General features: G+C 42.6%; 1 protein-coding gene across 2 annotated transcripts in view; it reads left to right on the top strand.

Annotated features, from left to right (window-relative positions):
* LOC122160685 (phosphatidylinositol 3-kinase regulatory subunit gamma) overlaps window positions 1-15,838 on the top strand; it is a 57,576-nt gene that overhangs the window by 29,512 nt on the left and 12,226 nt on the right. For both annotated transcript variants that reach the window (XM_042819483.1, XM_042819482.1), the window contains 2 exons: window positions 12,216-12,327; window positions 14,538-14,636. In XM_042819483.1, the coding sequence (XP_042675417.1) occupies window positions 12,216-12,327; window positions 14,538-14,636 (211 nt within the window). The remainder of the gene's footprint in view (window positions 1-12,215; window positions 12,328-14,537; window positions 14,637-15,838) is intronic.

The following is a 15,838-nucleotide window of genomic DNA, read 5'->3' as shown; positions in this document are numbered from 1 at the left end:
GTGGGCTTACCCACAGTTGCTTTGAGGTGTTTCAGCATTGCCTTATCCACAGAGATGCTTTGGGATGTATGTTTTCCTGCTTGGACTTGTCTGCAGCCCCAGTCCTTTTGACTTGAGTTTCCATTGGCATTCCAGCCTGTCTTGAACAGCAGCAGTGCCCTGGCCATCTGTCAGCCCAGGTGCATGGCCATTGCTGATATGAAAACGTTCCCAGGCACAGCAGAGTAAAGTGGTAAAAACTATAGGAAAAACAACAAGCAGCCACTAACATGGACTGCAGTCCAGTATATTGTAAGGTAGGCAAGCCCTGCAGCAAGTGCAGGAGCCTGCCGATTAATAGCTAAGTAGATATAACATCTATAATTTCAGTCTAGCACGTTTCAATCAAATTTATTGTTATCTGGAACCCTTGGAGCCCCACACTGGGTGACAAAAAGGGATGTTATGGATTGACCACGGCTGGCAGCTCAACATCACACAGCTGTTCTCTCTCTCCCTCCAAAAGCTGTGCATGCTAGCAAAGCAAAATAGGGGATTCACAAAATCAGAGAATACCGTGAGTTGGAGAAGACCCATAAGGATTATGGAGCCCAACTCCAAACTCCACTTTTCGCCAGAGGGAAAAGTAAGAGTTAACCATGTATCTGGGAACACTGTCCCAGTGCTTCTTGAACATTGCCGGTCTTGGGGCTGTGACAGCTTCCATGGGGAGTTTCCAGTTCCAAACTGCCTTGCTGGTCATCGGGTAGTGAATCATTCACTGTTTCGCATTGGCAGGCAGATGGACGGCCGTTTCTAGGAAGGTAGGGCTCCACCACAAGTAGCTTTTACCGAGGAAGGCAAATGCAGCGACTCTGAATGTCCTCCCAGCCTTTATTGCTGAGTGCAATGTCACGTGGCATGGAATATCGGTTTGGCCAACTGTCTGGCCTGTGCCCTGTCCCAGCTTCTTGTGCATCCCAGCCTCGTAGATACGAGGGCAGTGTGAGAAACAGGAAGGACCTTCACGCTGTGCGAGTGCTGCTCAGCAACAACTAGCACATCCGTGTGTTATCAGCACTATTTTTCATTACAAATCCAAAACATAGCACCGTACGAGCTACTGTGAAAAAAAAGCAATAAAAGTAGAGAGCGAAAAGCCTCCAAAAAGTAAAAACAAGGCCTTTACAGATTTCTAGCTCTCGATCCATCTTAGACACAGGAGTGGGATTGCAGATGCAGTCCTGCCAGCCTTACAAAACGCTCCTTAGAGCAGTACAGCTAATGCAGTAGCAAAAGCAGTGACAGCCAGCAGGGTGACTGCTGTTTCCTTTGAAGTACTTGATACTTTCTTCTTCTTCTTGCTTGTCTTTTGGCATAATAAATGGCATCGCTGGTAAAAGGTAGTAGCTGTAGGTAGCAAATAATGCTAGGCATAACTAAATAATTTTCAGAGTCTACTAAGAAAATTGGAATCATGAATTGCAAATGGCTAATGCAGCTTCTGAACTTTCTGTCAGGATTACTATGAAATAATACAGCCATAACAGCATTGTGCACTGGCACTAGAAAACTGACTATGTCTGTGGTTCATTCGTGTTTGTTCTTGCTACAAGATGTGTCTGGAAAGACAAGAAAATCGGTTACTGGATTGAGTTTAGTGGTTTTTTGTGTTTTTTTGTTTTGTTTTGTTTTTGTGACATCTCTTCAGATCTGCAAATGGTATTTACTGCCAGAAGTGCAGTTTTTGAACAGAGAATTGACTGCAAAGTTACCAGAGTACCAAATCCATAACTACCTGTGCATTACCTCACTTCCAATTAGTAGGACTGAATTGTGCCTTTTCCTCTGTAGGTCTGGGATACATTATCAGTTGTGTTGATGATAAAATGTGTAATCACTGAATACATTTTATCACACTTGGATGAGAATCAGTGAGAGTGTTCCACTGGGATTTCAGATACAGATGTCAGCAAAGATATTTGGCTCAACTACAAATTAGAGGTTAGTTTCACTTGCGTGGATTATGAAGAAAACCACAAGTTTGAAGTTGGCTTACTAATGCAGAATGTGTTCATGAGCAGGTAACAGGATGGGTGTCCTGGAGCTGTGTAAGAGCTACCTTTTCGAAGGCTGTTGGGCCAAGTATGGCTGACTGTGTTCATACTTTGACTCAAACAACTTTTTCAAGAATATTACTTTTCCTTGTCTCCTATTACAGCTTAAAACCACCTGCATCAATTTTCTTATTATAACATCTCTTAATAGTGAAGATGGAGAAGGGGAAAGAATTATCTATAGACTGCTTAGGTTCATCTGCTCTGCTAAAGCAGTTCTGCCATTGTGTAAGTGAAACAAGTATCCAAGAGAGAACATGTATTTATTCATTATAGTTTCTATTTTCTTCTCATATACAATTTGACAACCCTTGTTTTAGGGGAGTGATACTATAATTGTAACTTGGAAAACATGGGATTCTGATCTGAAGGGCAGTGTTTACTTGGATACAAGTCGTACTGTATCATTATCAATGTTATTGTGGAAACTGAATGTGGCTTCTCAAATTGGGTTTGTGGTATACAGTAGCCAGATGTAGGTGAACGCTGCATGTCTATGCCTCACTGCTTTTCCAGTGGGAGAACAGATGCAGATTTTAATAGCGTTGTCAGTATTGTCCTTCAGCTTATCTGAGCTGACTCCAGAAGCTTATCAAAGAAAAATTCTGCTCTTAGACATCTTAAAAAATGGGAGTAGTTCTACTGGTACATGTCATCAACAGCACAGCACTGCAGCAGCTGTGTCTTCATTGCAAATGGGAGTTTTGCTGAAAGTTCAGTATCCAAAATGTAGGTGCTAGGGGATGAGAATTTCTTTACTGTGTAAAGGGAGTTTGTGCAGACTGTTCTTAGGGTAGAGGAGGAAATAGATAAAGTTCTATCACTTACAGTCTTGGTGATCCTTGAAAAATGGCTTGAAATGGAGTCTCAGCTCCTGTACAGAACATGACATAAAATGCACATACTCTATTTTTTATACCTATGTTTCTCTACCAGCCTTTTTGCTTAATGACTGCTATAAGCATTTTTAATTTCTAAACTTCTAATTGCATTTTCAGACTTGCTTTTACATTCCTTGTGCATGGTTTTCGTTTTGATGGCTCTAACTGTTAAAGTATATCACTCATCAGCTTTCAATTAAATACACAAATGCAAAAAATAGCATCGTTAATATAAAGTAAAACGATACTTTGCTTGAGATGGGAGGGCTTGCTTTAAAAGGCTCACGTTTGTCTGTAGGCTTTCGGATAGTGTAGAAGTAGGTGGAGAGGGGAAGGTTACTGAAGGGAGTTGTTTGACTGCATGTTCTGAAAAGGTGTATGCTTATGCAAAGTAAAACATGGAAGAAAGCATGCTTGTTTGTAATCAGAGCCTGTTCTAATCCCAGCAAACGTTATTTCTGCATTGCTCTGAACAGTTCTGTATCTCATTATGAAACCTAACAGAAGTTAATTGCTGTGGTGTTTCCTACTAACTCACCTGCTTAAAAGAAGAAGATTCTTGGAGTTTCCTTTGGGGAATATCATTTTCCCAAGCAGCAGAGTTGACTTCTGTCTTTGCCATTGCCTGTGTGATATCTTACTCCAGAATGAAGCTATTCAGGCTTATCTTTGCTCTACAGCTTGGGAAAACTGAGAGGCATAGCTGGTCGTACACATCTGCGCCCGTTACTGAGAGCAGTTGGGTGCCTTACATCATCTCATGCTGATTGTTTAGTGAGTCATTTTTTTGGGCAGAGAGCTGGAGAACGCTAGAAACAGCAGCATAAAGAAAACTTTTATCAGCATTTCCTCGTGTATTTTAATGGTTAGGTTTTATTATCATCAAAAGGACTGTTAGACTGCAGTAACAGGTTGCCCTAAAGCTTGGGCTCCATGGAAGCAATTGGTGCATTCTAGCTGGGTTTTTTTTTTCTTTTTTGTTTTTTGGAAACTTGTTTTTGTGAAGTATGTTGGTGAGTAAAGCTTAAAGAGCAGACTCTGCTTGCGTACTAAACGCCCCTGTGGACATGAGTCAGGTTTTCTTTTTTCTTCTGCTTTTTATCTCATTTCTTGTGACAGTGTGCACGATAGCTAAGTAAGCAAGAACTCTTTTCTGCACATAATCTAAACTACAGCATATGAGCTGGTGATGAGTCCCAGCTCAATGAGCTTGGATGTTACCTCCTATGAAGAGATTGTTTTAATTGTCCTTCATCTTTGCTGTGTCCTCCAATCAAAAGACAAAGGTTTTGCAGTGCTTCAGTGAATATAATCCTGTACTTTAAGTGATTCTAGTGCACTTCTGTAGAGAAGTAGCTGCACCCAGGGAGGTTTAGGAAAAATTCATACAGTTCAAAAAAAAGCAAAGAGCAAGTGGTGCCTTTTCCAACAGGCCCCCGGCTGCTTTGCTGGATGTCCACCAGCTGCCTGGTGAACCCTGATGCCAAAGCATAATGTGCTCTGAAGCTTTCCTGTGGCTGAACAGGATCCCAGCTCTTCTCTGGCTTTGAGTTCAGCCACACACTCGAGATGGCTACCTTCCATCCAGCTATCTTTTTCTAAGAGGAGACAAAATACTTCACATGCTTCAACCTGTGATTGCTTCCAACATTCATCCAGTTTTCATGAACTGGAAAAATGTTATTTTAATGATAGTTCATATATATATGTTACTGCTTCTAAAGTCAGATAACCCTTAAAACTGACACCTGGTTGTTTAGGAAAGGCTTAAAAAACATCATGGTTCTCAGCACAAAAACGTGTGGGTTTGGGGAAATCAAAAGCATCAATCTGCATTCACTTCATCTGTTTGTTCTTTCACTGCAAAATAACTTCAGTTTTGCGTTGGCATCACTATGGGACTCTTGTACTTCAGGTTGGATTTCTCTTTCAAAGCATAAACCTCCTGTTTCCTTCTGCTGGTTACCACTCGTGGTTTCTTTCCACATCTTCTTCATGAAAGAAAAAATCTACAGGAGCTAGTTTGTTTTTGTTTTTTTTTTTTAATGTTTATTTTCCATAGCATTATCCTGTCTCTCAGCCTCTGTAGGCACTGAGATCTGATGTTACGCCATATTGTCTTTGCTTTTGGAGGAATTCTTTCCTTCCTTTCATCTACCCTCTCAAAAAAAAAAAAAAAAAAAAACCAAATTTAAAACCTTGCCATGACTGCATGGATTGGGACTTCTGCTTTGATACAGTGTCCTTCTGGAACAAGGTTCATAGGAATAATGATGTGTGAATACTTTTCTAACTTCAGGTTTGGTTTGATTTGCATCTTCTGATCTAGATTAAAATGGCTCTCTGTCAGCAATTTAGGTGGTGTTGAAATATATCTACTTCAGTAACTGTAGAAAATATTTGACATATGGCAAGGACAGGTACTGTATGAGAAACTTTTCACATACTGCTGTCAAAGATCTAAACTAGTGGTAAACTGAAAAAAAGTGCTGCTTGGAGCAGCAAGAGTCACATGTATTTACAGCTGTATTATTATTATTTTAAGTTCTCACTAGCACCAAATTATTTCTGCTCTCCAATGAGAACTGCTTTTTGTCTTTGTACCTGCCATCTGGATAGATGATTAGTCTTTGAAGTAGCTGGGAATAGCAGCCTTAAGCTTTTCTTTCGTTTAAAGTTACTTTTTTTTTCTCTTGGCTTTGGTATATCTCCTAACTGCATGGTGGTGGCACTGCATGCTGGCTTCACTGTCCATCTTCCACAATGAAGGCTACTTCATTCTCTATCACTGAACCTCTCTATGCTTATGCAAGTCATTGTGCTTTCCTTACTCTTATCCAACATCTATCTCTACATAGTGGCCAAAGAGGCTGCCCCAAAGAGTAACTCCAGAGAGACTCTGACTGGTCAGCAGATAAAGCTGTTCTTTTCTGGGGTGAGTCAAATGTGATGGTGAGGGAGCAGCAATCCATGAAACATGGCAAAATTTCTAAAGAATTATTATTGATTTGGTATCTAGATGTTGATAATGTGCTAATTATCCTTGCTATATGAAAGAGAGCTTGTCCTTTTCATCTTCCTCGTGCTGACTTTGGGGCAGCTACCTCAATGCTGTTGGTCATGGAAACTGGCACTGCTGGAGCTTTGCAGCTGTTACTGTGAGCTGGGTTGAAAGGCAAACAATTTTTCATCAAGCAGTGGAAATTGGGAAGTTGGGCCTTTTTTGCTTTGCCGTTTCATGCGAAGAGTGAAATGAAAAGGAAATACCATATTACTTTACAATACAGGAAAAGATCCTGAAGTCATGTGTCTGACAGTGCGCATCTTCCAACTCAGCCAGTGAAGGAACAAGCCTCGTGGAGTAGCAATGGGTTCTTGTCAGATGCCCAGAGAGAGCTGTGAATGTGAGCCAGCTCCTTTCCTTCACACTGCGTTGTTTGCAGGTGTCCAGGACTGAGTAACCTTTAACCTGGGCAGTAGCTGTGGATGTTGGTGAAGAGCTGAGTGCACCAGAAATTTGGCTGACTGCAAGAGGAAGAGCTGTGGTTGGGAGGTGTGGGAGCGGACTGGATGGTTGGGAAGTTTTCAAACAAAACAGATCTTTATCAAAAAAGTCAATTAATCAAAACTGAAATATTTCTTAAAGGTGTTGGTTTTTATGAAAGTTCATAGAAACGCAAGCAGAGCTATAATAGGAGTGTTTTTGTTGGAAACCTGCCTGGCTTCCTGCCAACTTGTCTGCTGTTTTCTGTAATGAGATATTGAAAGACTTCAATTCTCTGAATATGTTTTAGCATTTGGCGTCTTGCCTGTTCTTAAGGGAGTAGAGCAAAAATGTGAGCATGTGAGATTCTGTGGCCAGCAGTAATGTGATCAAGTAGCTTCCTTCTGTGTCCCTGTGGACCTTCCAGTGCGTGTTAGCTGCCTTTTGGGAAAGGGCAGCTGAGAAGGGACTGGTGTTTGGGGCTTAGAGAGAGGGGTCTTGGCAGGAGAACTGACACAGGAGGATGTGCGGCTGCCAAGGTAACATACCTGTCAGCAGTGCGGGCTGAGCTGCTGTCTGCAGGTGCGCTCAGTCCTCTTTGTAGCTGCAGATCTCAGCAGAAGTGTAGTGCATCACTGCTCCTGCTTGCACTGGGTACACACTTCCACCAAGGCCAAGTGCACCTTTGTTCAGCATAGGCTTTTTTCTGAAGTTGTGACTGCCTTGAGGGGACCTTGTGCAGTTGTGACAGGTACAGAGCTATTAAGGGAATGAGAGATTTTGAGTATTTGCCTTAAAAGTGTCTGAGAAATTGAGAAAAGAGGTTGAGAAATTGAGTAAAACTAAAGAGAACAGTTCAAGATCGGGAGGTTTTAGCTTTTGTTTCATTCCAAGTCCTCATCTATACCTCCAAAGAGAAAATCTTTGTCCTTGAGGACTGTATCATTAAAGTGTTAGCTGGTCTAACTGTGGATTACTCACACATTTCCATGGTACTGATACTTTCTGGAGCTCTGTATTACGGTCTGTAGGGTACTTACTGTTTGTCAGCCTTCCTGAATCTGACTGGCCGTCTTCAGAAATCTTCTGATCTGCTGTCTGCTTGTCAGAATGTGCAGGGCGAGGAGATTGAACACTTCAGAAAGAAGTTTACTAAACAAACTCATGGAAGTGCTGAGTGACTTAAAGTTGACCTTATCACAGCGTCTGGTAGTTGTAATTGTTTGTAACGGTAAGATAGAATTAATCCCACACTTGAACTTGCTTTGTTTTTACTGACCTGCAGCCCTCGGAAAATTCTAGAAGAGTTGCATTCGGGAGGCATTCTTGGGCTGAGTGGCATCTGCCTTAGAACTGCGTATGAGAGCTTTATTAACTGGCAGGTTCATCTTGTACACAAATACTGCCTGTCTGGGTGCTATTTGGGATGTAGCTCTTGGAGACCCGAGGCATTCTTCTTTTTCATTCCTCCTGAATTACTGCCATTGAAAACTCTCACATGTAGTGCTCACTGGCTCTTAAATCACGTAAAGCTGTGAAAATTTTGATTAAAAGCCTAACTGGGAAAAGTATGTATCTCACGGAAGTCCCAGTGTGCTTTACTGAGGTTAAATTTGGGATTAGCGTAGCCCATTGTTTTCTACAAGAGTCCTCATTTAAAAATAAAAATAAACGTGGGCGCTAATCCTCAGACCCTTGCCAGTATTCTTTGTTGCCTCGGTGTTGGAGGTGAGCTGAATTTCAGGGAATCGTGTCTGTTAAATCTCGAGCAGCCTTTTGAAAAGAAAAGCAATTCCACGCAGTCAAGAAAGCATGAAAAACATTCCCTTGGCACAGGCCAATCGATAGCTTGTCTCTCTGAGGAGCTGCATCTCGGCGCTGCAGAGCGGCTTGGCTGAAGCTACCTGAGGAGAGGGCACGGCAGCCATCTGGGCCTGACGTCAGCAACATCCGATCCCGGGCCCCGCCGGCATTGGCCACTCCGCTGTCTCCATCCAGCCGTCAGCTCTTTATTTCCCCCTTCTAGGTAACACTGATCTGAGATTGGGATTTAGCTCGAGCGAGGTTGCTTGGGGAAGCTGGGGAGAGGGGCTAGGGATGCTAAGGAAAGAAAAAGCAGAGGTGCTGGCTTCTACACGAGGGGCCCTGTCTCGTGCCGTGGCTGCACGCCAGCCCTCGGGAGCACCCAGGAGCAGGTGTCCCAGTTGGCTCTTCCCTTCGCGTTTTGGAAAGGTCCACGTGGGAAAGCTGTCCTGGAGACGTGGGTGCTGGCGTGGTGTTTCTCTATCTGGTGCTCACAATAAGTTCTTTATTAGAACAAATAGATCCATTGTGCTGTTAATCACTTCTGGTCAATGTTCTTTCTCTCCCAAGAGAAAGGAGGAAAGGGAACCATCAGGATGGATCTAATCAGAGATTGTTATGAGATGCATCGAGATTGTGTCTGGGACTAGATCAGAATTGGACCCAACGACACGGAAAGAAACAGCTGCTCTCAAAGGCGTTTCTGTTGACTTCAGGACAGCCTGACTCTTCTTTGCTGCAAGATTTTAACGCTCTAATGTTCATCAAGTGAAGTACATCAAACTGCATTTTCAAAATTTAAATCAAAATGTGTAGATCTTGAAGGCTCTTCATCATTTCTCACAGAAACATGACATGATCTCTCCTAGCACGGTTATTAGGACTATGTAGGTACCAGTAAAAGCTATGCTAGGCTGCCTCTCATAACGACCCATTGCACCGGTGCCTGGGTGCTGCCCTGCTACAGCAGCCTTGTCAGACTGCCAAGTTCTCCTCTTGTCATCACAGGTTCTGGGCTGCAGAGTTTAAACTGCCTTCCTGCCTTATCTGTTCGTACAGCCCACAGTCATATCAGGCTGAGATGGAGGCAGAAACCACTGAAATAGATGGGCATATTATCTTGTTGGCAAGGGCCTGTGTCTGTAGCCAGGACAGGGAGAAATCTATTACTATTCAAGGAGCTCAAAGTAAAGAATTAGATCCATAGCTCTTTGGAAACAAAGTATCCGCCCTTGCGAATACTTCTTTTTATTTTTAAAATGTGCAAGCTATTAAAGAGCATTTTTAAAAGTCTATTGTGAGAAGGAGACTGGCTTCCATGAGTCAGGTTTTACAGGAACTGGTCCAAGCCTTATTCTTCTCCCTAGGAGAATTTCCTTCCAATTTCCTCACACAGAATAAAGTTCTGCACTCAGCCCTGATAGCAACAACTGCTACCACCTATTAAGGAAAAAGAGGAAAGGCCCCACCTGTAGTGAGGGCTCTTGTTTAATGTCTGGAGCTCTGTGTCCGTGTGCAAGCGCTTGTTCCTTACCTTTCTGGGCTTTGTTAGTTTGCTTTTCTGTGCCCAGTGTTTGGAGTGAGGCCTGACAAAGCTGCTGAATTATTCCACAGTGTATAAGGGAGCAAGGTTTAATCTTAGGAGAAGGGCTAGAGAAGTTTTCAAGTACTCTGGAGAATACTTGAAAGCTTCTTCTGGAAAGCCCCTACTGCCAGCATAAAACAGGCTCTTACACTGTAGAATGCCTTGAAGTTTTGGGTCCAAGCTTTAATTTGCAAGACCCCATGAAATCATTGCTGGTTCTGATACTGTTTGTTAAGAATTCTCCACGCTGTCGTGCATTTTTTCACATTAATTTTCATGAACTTGCTGATCATTCAGAATCTACAAAAGATTCTGGAATAAATACAAAACAGGTTTTTGAGCTCATATTTATTGCCATGTGCAGATACTAATGATACTCAGAACCACTGCTTCTGTCTTGTTGCTTGCTTAGTGTACGTGGGGTAGCACAGCCCAAAGGGGAAGAAGAACAACATGCAGCTCATTTTTGATTTGTGAGCTTTGAATGAGGAAGATGGGCTAACACAGGGCTCCACAAATGAAGTTGCTTGCGCAGGCTCAGGGCTTCAAGCAAAGTAGGGCTACAGCCGTGTCTTACTCTCAATGGTACTTTATAAAGTGCTTATGTGCTATACAAACAAAACAACTGTGGTAGTTGAGCTGGGAGTAAATGAAGTCTCCTAACCAGGAAGCTACTTCACTGATTCCGAAGGTTTTCACCTTCCTGTTATAACAAACCCTGTTATTGCCTCGCTAGATAGGCACACACCTGAAAGTTCCCAGCTCACCCCATAAAAGAACCTGTATGCTTGGCTGTAAATGCCCAATACCGCAGCATGAATGCTGCTATCTGAATCAGGTGTTTGGTCAGCAACCCCAGGGTGCAAACGTCTGGGTCAAGGTTCAGGTTTAGTTTAGATTGGCTCGATTAAAGTATCTGCTGGTTTGTCTGAGAACACTGAACTTACTGTGTTGGATATTCAAGATGAAATGGTATTTGGAACTGCAGTTGAAACGGTGTTTTCTCTTCTTTAATGTGGGAGGTGTGGCTCGGAGGTGAGCAGATGGCTGGTGCCAAGTAGCACACCTCTCAGTGTTAAGCCACTCTGCGCTGGAGCTAGAGATCAAACTCTCCTTTCTACTCATTTTATTTGTATTTCTGCTTGTACACCAGGCTTGTGGGCATCTGAAAGCTAGCTATTGTCAGCGCATATCGGCCCTGCTCTCTGATGCTTGTGTAATCTGATGGTGAGAGCACAGATCCGGGAGCACAGATGTTCAGGGTCTGACTCGAAAATGTGCTGGCAGACCTGTGTGTAGCTGCTTTCCTGCTCTAAATTCAGATGTCTCTGTAAAACACTCTGTAGTCTCATGAAATGCCTGAAAAATGCTTCGGTTCGGTGATGGTGTTGTGAGGGGAACCTCAGTCTCTGCAAAGCAGGGGAGAGCACTCGAGACATCTTTCACAAAGAGAGTAAGTGTAAGGCGTTTCTGTGTTACACAGATGCATCTCTGCCAATCTGTTGCCATGCCTGTGGCTGCTGACTTACTCCTGACAGAGAATTTAACATTCAGGATCATGAAGAGCTTGTTTGCTGAACTGCAAGAAGTGACCAGACAGAGCATCAATGGATTGTATGCTGTTATGCTGCGCAACGTATTTTGAGCACAGAAGTAAAAGCCACTTTGTGCTGAACTTGGACTGGGGCATTCCGGGCAGTCTTGCACTGTGCCTATATGTGTGCCTCTCTTTGGGGGATTTGTAGCAGCCCCTTTCTTATGGTAAATGTCTCAGCTGTATGAAGAAGATCTGACACTGGTAATGAGCTGATGTCCCTTTTCCCCATAACTGTCTATTCAGAGAGTCGTAGCTTTTGTTCCTAGTGGAGAACACGAACCTAGGGCCTGTGATGGATGTGCTGCTGCCCAGCTCTTGCTAGCATCTCATATTTCCCTCTGAAGGAACACTCACCTGTTTGCTCTCGTGGGTTGCCATAAGGATTTGTGATGCCTTAGCAACTACAGCTTTTCCGTAGCTGTGCACAATGTCTTGCAGACTGCAGCTTTCAGACACAGTGCACCTTTGTAGCTTGTTTTTGAAGGTTTAGGCAATAATAGCATTTGTACTCTCACCTGAGCCAGACTTCCTTTAGAATAACTCTTGCTTTCTCTTACTTCTTGCCCTACTTCCTCTAGCATGTTTGGTTAAAGTACTGGAAAACATAGTATCACAGCACAGCTGTTGACTTCAAATTTCTTTAAAAATTCCAAATTGAAGATGCATTTTCTTCTCACTTTTTCACCATCATGTTCACCATCGTGTTTCTTAACCTTCTAGTGATTGCTTTCCCCTACTTGCCTCTCTTTAATCTGTTCTTAATTTTCAGCTCTTCCTCCAAAGCCCTCCAAACCAATGACTCCAGTGAATACGAATGGGATAAAGGACAATTCCAGTTTCTCTCTGCAGGAAGCGGAGTGGTACTGGGGGGACATCTCAAGGTAAGCAATATTTTTTCCTAAAAATAAAATGATCCTGTTAGACTTCAGGAGAAAAAAAATACCTATTTCAGACAGCATCTTAGAGGATGGAGGTGCTTCAGGATTATGCTTGGCAAAGCACCTAAATGCTGGTGTTCAACTGGATTCAAGGCTTGTGTTTAAGTTACTGTTATTCTGATATAGATAGTGTCAGCCCTGCTGACAGTTATTTTGGGTTTTTAACTTCCTCCAGAGAAACAAAAGAATAAAAAGAAAAAAGTGCTTCTGAGTGTGCTGGCTAATAATAAGGTTTTGCAAGCATGCCGTGCTGGGATGCATGCAGTTCAGCAAACTTGTTCGGAAGAAAAGAAGTTGCATTTTTATATTTGGTTTCTTGAATATTTGGTTAAAATTGCATGTGTGCTAATTTCTATTAAGTGGTGGTATATAAATAGCTCTTCCAAGTGCTAACCATCACCAGTTATGTGGAGTCAATGATACAGGCACATACCAAATAAATTAACTTCTGCCTCCTAAAGAAACCATTTTGGTTTGGGCATTCGTGTAGTTAATTGCATAAAAAATCGAAAGGATTAAGTCATCTCTTTCTGCCTTAAGGTGCTTCTGAAAAACTCGAGCTTGGAGCTGCAAGGGGGGACATGATGGTGCTGGGAGTGCAATTAGAAATTGTTCCAACTTCTGCACACCGTGCTTTGAAACGCTGTGTCAGATAAAGGCAAGAACGGCAGATTTGCCGCAGTCGTTCACTGAACTTCTGAGAGGGGAAATAAAGTTTTCATATCTTTATTGTACCTCCCTTATCTCTATAAAGCAAACCTGCATAGATCTTGTTTTTGAAGCGCCTAAGCAGTGATATTTTTCTGTTAATACTAAATCAAAGCAGAGTGGCGATACCTGATCACACTACCCACCAGGCAGGGTTTGTTTAAAACAGCTCAATACTGGTAGTTTATTGACTGTGGATTTGTTCCCTGTTTACTACTAATGCACGTGATGGTGGGAGCTAAGGGAGTACAAATCACATTGCAGTGACTATTGGATTAAAACGTGATATGCACACACATAAAGCTGGTATTGTTAATGGCCTTAACTTGGCAAGCCGTCAGGTACAGGCTGCGTTGGGCTGCCAGGTCAGGAACCATGTTCTTCAGTCAAGAACTGCATTGAAAATTTCGCTGTGAGCTCCTGGGTGCATCTTGCAGGCAGAAACCCAAGCTCTCGGACCGTATCTATCTTTTCCAAAAGGAAAAAGCCTTTTGAGTTAACTAGGCCCAATCTGAGTGAAGTAGGCTGATCATGAAGTGATAGTTAGTAGGAATCAGTCTTACTAACTTTCTGCAGGAGGCCAAATCAAAACTAAGGCATTTTGGTAAGAATGCTTTTGTTCTTTATTATTTGAACAAAAAAGCCACTGTTGATTTTTCTTTTTCAAATTCAAACAGAGTTTCTACTCCACTTAGATAATGTGGAGGCTACCTGATAAACTTGAGTTTCCAAATGATTGTATTAAAAAGTGTATTAAAAAGAACCTGTAAGGGAGCTGTTACACAGTGTGATATGCAGTCTGGGTGAAATGCTCAAGCCTGTCTGGAAGCTTAACTCTTTAACTGAAAGCATTTTCTTAATGCTTGCAGTTATTCGCTTTTGCTAGCGGGTTTCTTGATTTAGCTTAAAGCTCTGCACTGAGTATTCCTTTTTGCTTCAGTTGTAAAAAAGTAAAAGTTGCACCAAAGCTAGCAAGGTTGTACTGGTTTAAAACTACTGTAAATAAGATCAGAGTTAAGCCAGTAATGAGTCTCTTGAGACAAGAACTGTGCTAAACTCTGGGCACCTTTGAGAGATGATGGTAGAGCCCATTTCTTAAGAGGTCAGGTCTGCCTTCTCAAAGGGCACCTGTTTGCAGTGTGGATTCTAAGACCTGAGCAGATTACAGTGAAAGGTTGTGAACTCTGAGACACAGCTGCTACTGCTGCTCAAAAACAGACTCCTTCCTAAGCAGCACTTCACTCCTGCTGCTATTTTTTCTTATAGCTACACCAGTTCCAACTTCTTTTAGAAGGCTTAGAAGACCAGAAGACCTGAGTCTGAAGAAAGACTGCCCAATACTTTGAAGACTGAACTCCTCATGCGTACTGATGTTACTTGCCCCCAGTGGCAACGATGGCCATGTCCTGAAAGCTTCTAATTTTACCTTCCTTTCCATTCTCTAGGGAAGAAGTAAATGACAAATTACGAGACATGCCAGATGGAACATTCCTGGTGCGTGATGCATCGACCAAGATGCAGGGAGACTACACTCTGACCTTACGGTACGCGCTGAGTACTCGTGTCCCACACAGCAAGACCCCAGATAGCGAGCTGTGGTTCCAGGGGCAGCAGTGGCTGTGTAGCACTGACATGGATCAAGTTGAGAGATGTTCCTGAGATGCTGCAGATCACAGAATGAGCACGTGGATAACCAGATAGTCTGTTCTGTGCATGGGATCTTGTCCCTCACTAAGCGCTACTGTAAATATCTCTTTGTAAATGAGATTGGACTCAGGGAAGAGTGACACTCAGTAGGGCTTCATAGTTTCAGAACTCCTAAAGGAAAAGGTGTTTATAAACTAGGACTTTAATTAATGGGAGTGTGTTGAATATCTCATCAGCATGCAGCTCTGGAGAACTGAACACAGTGTCTTCGTAGAAGGAGTGTCTTGTGCTTTCTGATCTGAAGTTTAGGAAATATTGAACTAGAGCCATGTTCCTTCATTAAAATTTCTTCTGCAGTTAGGTGGTGGATGTCATGTAACAAGTTGCTGGGGCCTTGCCCAGCCTGTCCTTGCCCAGCCTGTCCAGCCACTTGACTCTGCCAGGCTCTCAGGACTGGTTGTTAGAGACAAATGGGCGAGATGCATACACCATTGCTGCTGCAGCACACCCCTGGGAGTTTCTGTCATGTGGCAGATATTTGTTCTTGCTTTGAAATTCAGTTTGTATGATGGCAAGTTTGACCCCAAGAGTGTCATTTAAGTTCTGCTTTGACATCCAAGACTTTTGTGCTAAGGTCTGACATGAGTTGGTTATTTTACTGTGAATGTGTGTGTCTTTGGAAACCAAGGAGAGTGCAGGAAGCACAGAATATTGTCTAAACAGTCTGTTGGTTTAAAAGAAAGAAAAAAAAAAAAAAAGAAGAAACTGCTGGAATGTATAAATCTGGATAATGTAAAGTCCTAAACTTACAACCATATTGTAATCCTTGGGAGATTTTGTTTAGGTTCATGTATCCTGTGTTAGCATCCGTAATGCAGGAGACTTGTTAATTGCTGTATGACTGTACATGCAGTTGTATGTTATTAGCGAGTCCAAGTTGCAGGAAGGTTTGGTTTGGGTTCAGTATGGCACTTTTACTCAGCTTTTTGGCATCTGTCTTTTCCTTACAAAACTTTTGGCTGAGTTATGTCTTAAGGTGACTCCAGAACGAACACACAATAAGATAATTACTTTGGTCTTTGCTCCTGTTCAAATAATA

Source organism: Centrocercus urophasianus, unplaced genomic scaffold (assembly GCF_019232065.1).
Source record: "Centrocercus urophasianus isolate 14NV4802_14NV808 unplaced genomic scaffold, USGS_Curo_1.0 seq_18, whole genome shotgun sequence".
Classification (NCBI taxonomy): domain Eukaryota; kingdom Metazoa; phylum Chordata; class Aves; order Galliformes; family Phasianidae; genus Centrocercus; species Centrocercus urophasianus.
Note: the sequence above shows the minus strand (reverse complement) of the source record. Positions and strands in the feature narration are given on the sequence as shown.